The sequence below is a fragment of the Lytechinus variegatus genome, chromosome 12 (assembly GCF_018143015.1).
Source record: "Lytechinus variegatus isolate NC3 chromosome 12, Lvar_3.0, whole genome shotgun sequence".
Taxonomy (NCBI): domain Eukaryota; kingdom Metazoa; phylum Echinodermata; class Echinoidea; order Temnopleuroida; family Toxopneustidae; genus Lytechinus; species Lytechinus variegatus.
Window position 1 is genome coordinate 11,659,738 of NC_054751.1, and position 6,118 is coordinate 11,665,855.

A 6,118-nucleotide genomic window follows, 5' to 3' on the forward strand; every position below is an offset into this window, starting at 1 on the left:
CTGCAGGAAAAGCTTTGAAAGTGAGGGGTCTGGGGTCCGTTGCAGAAAGAGTTGCGTTTAAACGCAAGTCAAAAAATCAATCGCAAGTCCCAAATGCGCGCTGTTGATTGGTTGAAAATCAAGTTGCGCATGATTTTTAGAGTTGCGTTTGATTGCAACTCTTTCTGCAACGGGCCCCTGATCATGCAAAAAAAAAAAAATCAGATTGTCATCTTTGTAAACAGTTTTGGAAAAAAAATGGGAAACCCGCCCAGCCCCCCCCCCCTTATAATTGTTCATTGATAATAAACAGGGGCAATGGTTTAAAGCAAAGCAGATGAGGAACTTACAACTTATATTTAGTCCTACCACTGTTTGACATGACATGAAAACCATACATGCTTTAGCCATAGGTCCTGTGGCTATGGTCACGTTCCAGGAAAATCCTACCTGTAGCCCTGTAGACATTCCTTTGAATATCTATTCATATTCATGAGCTGTGTGAATATCATTATGGCACACACGACACTCACACACAATGTACATGTGACGCACATGGGGGGTATAGTGGGTCTGACCTTGTGGTGACACAGCACTCACTTTACACATGCACCATAGATCAATGGATTCTATATATAGAAGCGCACCACACAACAATGAGTGGATTACCATGCCCAGCACACATGGGCATGCATTATTCATTAATATATAAAACATAAGATTGAACGTTATCAGCTGTTCTACATTATGTAATGTTGAACAAGTACAGTTCACTGTAGATGTGCTGATACCTCAGAAAATACCTGCTGAATTTACACATTTCTGGTAGGACTTCAATGCTAGATTTAAGAAAGCGACCTCAGAAAATCAATTAAAAGCTCAATAGAAGAATTTCCTCACTGACACACACAGCTTTTAAAATTCTAATCTCACACTGCTGTTGCACAAACAATCGTCACTGCTTAAAAGCAATTGGTATAGCACGTTAAGTAGTAGTAGACATACTTTTCTTCTGACTATATTGTGGAGATATTTCAGTAAACTAGAAATGTAATTACGATTACGTAGGCCCTACTGTACATGTACATATGTACATGTAGGACTATATTTTGAGTTGTCAACTTTAAAGGCTTACAAGAGTAAATGCCATTTCAAATTTGTGAATTGTTGTAATGATCACTATTAATTTGGAAAAGAATCTTAACCCTCTTGCCCTATATGCCTATTTGCTTGTAAACCTACAAATTGTAATTTGATTTTGATTTCTACGTCTAGTGTTCCCTCTCTGAAAAAAATGGCATAATTTTTTTTTTTTACATAACTTGTGCCAACCTAAAAATAACCAAGTTATTGTGACTGGGTGATAATGGTCTCCTTGCACCACGATCTTTGAAAGATTGAATTACTTCCAAATTGAGTTTAGGATATGATCTAACCAGTATAAAAACCACATCATGACATACATCATTATCATCAAACACCGTAATAAATATTTCATTTCAGTGCTACCCACTAGTAGAAATTACAACAAGCATCAAAACATAAAAATATATACTCTATTTCCAAAGATACACACTTTGGACTATTCTGCTATTTATTAATATATATCTCCGAAAATTATCAGCCGTGTGTCACCAGTAAGGTCGCTCTTCATGACTTGTAACTTGCCAGTAAGAAAACTGTCCATATGATCGGTCCCCACTTAAGTTTTGTAATGAAGCTTGTTCTTGATTTTTCACAAAATCCTTCTCCTTATCTGTAACAATCTTGTAGTTATTGCCATGGTTGCTATCCCAGAAATTCTGATTGTTTGTAGAGTAACAGACACAGAACTCGACACTTTTTCCTCCATGATTAGGTGGCATATCAAGACTGAAAGAGAAAGTATCAAATTTGTCATACGAGTTTGATGCTTGAGATGGGTAGACATATGAACCTTGTATGTCTATGTGGGTCTTCCATTCGTCAAATGTAGCCCTTACAAAGACAGACTTCTCAAAAGCAATGTTCTTTACTTTGATGGTTCCCACTACTGTGATGTTATCTTTGATCATCACATTCTCTAGACAGACGGTCTCGCTCTCTAACCTCTTGCGAAACTCCAAATAGTTTGATGCAGGCTGTTCAAAGTCAGGCACGTATGTGTACGGGTGAGTAGGCTTTGCTTCCGCATTCTGGATGACGTCGTCGAGTAAGTGAATGCTAAGCTTTGGAGGCATATTGCTTGGCCCATCCATGTACTTCACTGTCTGGAGGGAAAGTCCCTGAGCATCTGCAAAAGATACTTTCTTTTTCTCTTTCCCATGACAGGACTTCTCAGCTTTCGAAATCAGCTCATTCATTCGCCGCAGGTCAGGACTTGAGACCGTCTTACCGTTCGTCAAGCCAAGAACATTTCTGGTTACATTATCCAGAGTCTCTAGACTATTCTTGTGATTTTCAGCGGCATCTGATGGGGTTTTTGTTACGGTTTTACTCTTGATGCACGAGCGAAGTGGTAGCCTCCTTCTATCTCGCTGCATTTGCATCAGAAGATCTCCTCTCATTCCAATACCCATCCTAATTCCGCCAGTTGGAGGAACTCTCTGATGGTAATATCCCAAAGAATTTGCTGTAGGGAAGCAGCCAAGCCCTGGTGGACTAGAACTTAAAAGTATTGTGTCTACAGGCATGTCACAAACATGTATCGCTCCAAGCACCGGGACTCTGGCAGGCATGTCCAACAGTTTTCAGAAATTATGTGTCAGGAAAGATGGATACTGTCAGCATAATGGCAGAGCAGTTCTGAAGCTCACATTCACAGAGTCATTCCTGGAAATAGAATAAAGACAGATAATATTTAATGATTTTGAATTTTACCGTTCGATTGAAATCATTGAATGAGACCCATTTTCTTTTAAATGAAGTCGTAAGGTAAAACAGAAAAAATAGAAAATGATCGAAATTGGGGAGACACCAATCTTTACATGGAAACAAGGAGATTACCTCGTCAATAATACGAATTACATGTAAACTTACATATCATTGAAGATTCCAATATTACAAAGTGTAGCAGTCATCAGATTGTTTTCTATCCCTAGAATATGAATTTGCCTTTTTACGATTGTTAGATTTTGAATTTGGCATCTCTTGGCAATCAAAAAAGCCCTTTTGAGTACTTTCTTCAAGTTCACAGACTTAGCAGTAAAAGATACTGACATAGATTATATCCTGAAATTTTCAGCCCATCCTGTACTTGAGAAGGCCAGGGATACATTTTATTACAAGATACATATAGGGCACATGACTGAATCAAAAGTTTGATGTAAAGTAAAATCACTAAATCTAGCCAATAAAACACATTTTAGTTTTATCATTTACAGTCACCATCTTAAGCTGTTTTGTGGCAAATGCATTGATAATATCTTGGTCACATTTGCTCTACGGCTGCCGTACAGCGAGTCAAAAACAGTTGTTTTATACATTGTTATTCAAACCACCGATATGTAGCAGGTACAAAAAAAATGTTAAAACGACTGTTTTCGACTCGCCATACGGCCGTCGTAGAACAAATGTAACCACGGTATAATCTAGCAATGAATTGTAATAGTGACAGCCACTTTTCGGGTGTGAGTAACCAAAATTAAAGATAGGCTTTAAAAGGGTTACAGGGTTGCGATCAGGTGATATCATAAACAAAGATGACTGATCTTGGTAACATTTTTTTTTCATGTTCTACCTGCATATAATTTGTGGAAGTCAGGTCAATTTTAATAAGATAACTGTGGAACACTGAAATATTCATTGTATAAATAGGGATACACTCATTGAGTTCAAGTTCACATTCAACACCATTTCTTGCAATTTTCTCAAATAACTCCACACAAACTACATGTATATCAGCTGACAACACAAAAATTATCAAATCACACTTTTGGCTTTTGCACTTTGAAAATCAAAAGCAAAGGATTCTTTTCCAGTATTTGTTAAAGATTTTGATGTTATTGTTTTCACAATCTGTATAGGTGATTATGACAAACTACCAAATCTGCTCAGGCAATTTAAAACAAGAAACACTTTACAAGGATAGTGATGAGAAAGGCTGCATTTTGAGACTGTTAAACATGAACTGCCTGATATTCAACATTTCTCACCATTTTGAGTATGATTTCCAATGAAGATCTTTCTATGAATTGCAGGTCTATAAAGTATTTGGTCACAAAAGGAACTCAAGTCCCGGGACACCTTGGCACACCAATATGACACACTCACACATTTTGCGAGGTAGATAGTCCCCAAGTCTGCGCACCTAACAATTTGCATTAAGACTGAACATTAATTTCTTTTTATTTTCCAAAATCTTTCAGTTGATAAAATCCTTTAGTATGAAGTGTACCAAATATATATTTTTATAAAAAGAATTAGGCCCACATGATTTTCTTAGAAAAAAAAACCATGGTTGGTCATTTTCAGATTGAACCAATAAATGATACCTCATGTCTGTGCACCCATTCACTTTGCGCGCAATTCAGGGATTTTGATGAAAAAGGCTGCATTTTCAGGCCTTCACATGAAATGCCCAAAATTCATTATCTTTCCACCGTTTTGAGTCAGATTTTAAAATATCTTTTTACATATATATTGTACGTGTAAAGTCTGTGGTCACCTATTATCTTCTTTTACTAGAATCACGCAGATACGTGTATATGCAGACAAGTCAAGGGGGACTGCACAGACTTTTGGGGGAGTATGGGTATTTATTTTTCTGACTAAATAAACCGATGCCATTGGGAATTACACACACTCGAATTTTTGACGGAATAAAGCCATATTTTGGTACGTATCCGACTTTTCCTTCTTAAATCTCTTAGATATATGTTAGGCCTAGATAATTCTTGATAAACCTCCATATTTTTTTTTTCAATTTTAGTGGAGGGGACATATGGAAGTCTTGCCAAATTTACACATGAAATACAGAGAAATATTTTCATTAAACGATCAGACTCAAGGGTGGAAGAATATTCAATTTTGAGCATTTCATTTGATGGCCTCAAAATACAGCCTTCAAAATCCCCACATCGTGTGCAAAGTGATTGGGTGCCTGCCATGGGGCACCATTTTTTGGTTCAATCTGAAAATGACTGCCCAAATTTTTTCCAAGAAAATCATATAGGACCTAGGTCCTACCAATTTTTTCATGAGATATTTGTCACAATTACTTATAATATAAGAAATGTATATCAGTAGATATAAAATATTTTGTGAAATAAAACTAAATTCAAAATCATGTTTTATTTATTCACGAAAATTGTTAGGTGCGCAGACGTAGGCGTAGCGACCACCATCATTCATGATTCATACATTACAGACACTAGTCGAACTTGAAGACCAACAGCTTTGGTTAACACAGGCAGAAAATCGCAGTAAAAAGCTAAAAAAATAATTTAGGCCTTGGCCTAATTTGCTTTGGTGAAATAAAAATCAATGTGTGTAACGTTAACTTGTTCATGTTAGAGCAGCTGGCAGTCACGTCTCGACGCACAGGCACAGCCGATATTGAAATTGGCCCTTTAAATCCGATCCAGAGAGACGAAGACAGAACAGCTGGGCGCCGGAGATTTCGGCATCGGAAGGCTCATGCGACAGTGCGAAGTGAACCAAGTAAAAATTGAAATAAGATGTTGGCACATAATTCAAACCAAATCAATAATCAAAAAGACTTACTGGAAAGCAATATAATGGATGTATATCGTCCATGAAGAAGTCTTCAAATTCACCAAAATATCTCTTTTGTTGAGAGTTTCTTCAACAATCTTGGCTATTTATTTCGAATGGCGAAAAACATGATGATCGAGAGAATGTTGCAACTGCAATGATATGCAACGTACGGTACCGGTACGCATCGATGATCCGTACGTTGTGGGAACTAATCAATTCGTAATATGAAAACACAATATTGTAAAGTCAAGAAGAATGAAATCTAACAAAATATGCCTCAATATAAATCAAATTTCACTGAAAATAAGACTCCTTCAAAAACGATAGCTGAGAAAAGAAATAAATTCATGTTCAATCGAGAAGGATAACCACCCCTATTTCACAATGAAACAGTCTTGACGAGGAGATACAACTTACACGTGAATACCACTGGTTGTCCAAT

General features: G+C 37.0%; 1 protein-coding gene across 1 annotated transcript; it reads right to left on the reverse strand.

Moving 5' to 3' along the window:
* Positions 1-785: 785 nt before the first annotated feature.
* Positions 786-5,853, reverse strand: LOC121424816 (protein phosphatase 1 regulatory subunit 3B-B-like). The gene is made up of 2 exons (XM_041620610.1): positions 5,683-5,853; positions 786-2,790 (listed from the first exon to the last, which is right to left on the reverse strand). Exon 2 carries the CDS (start codon positions 2,694-2,696, stop codon positions 1,611-1,613), a length of 1,086 nt encoding a protein of 361 aa, XP_041476544.1. The 5' UTR covers positions 2,697-2,790; positions 5,683-5,853; the 3' UTR covers positions 786-1,610.
* Positions 5,854-6,118: the final 265 nt, after the last annotated feature.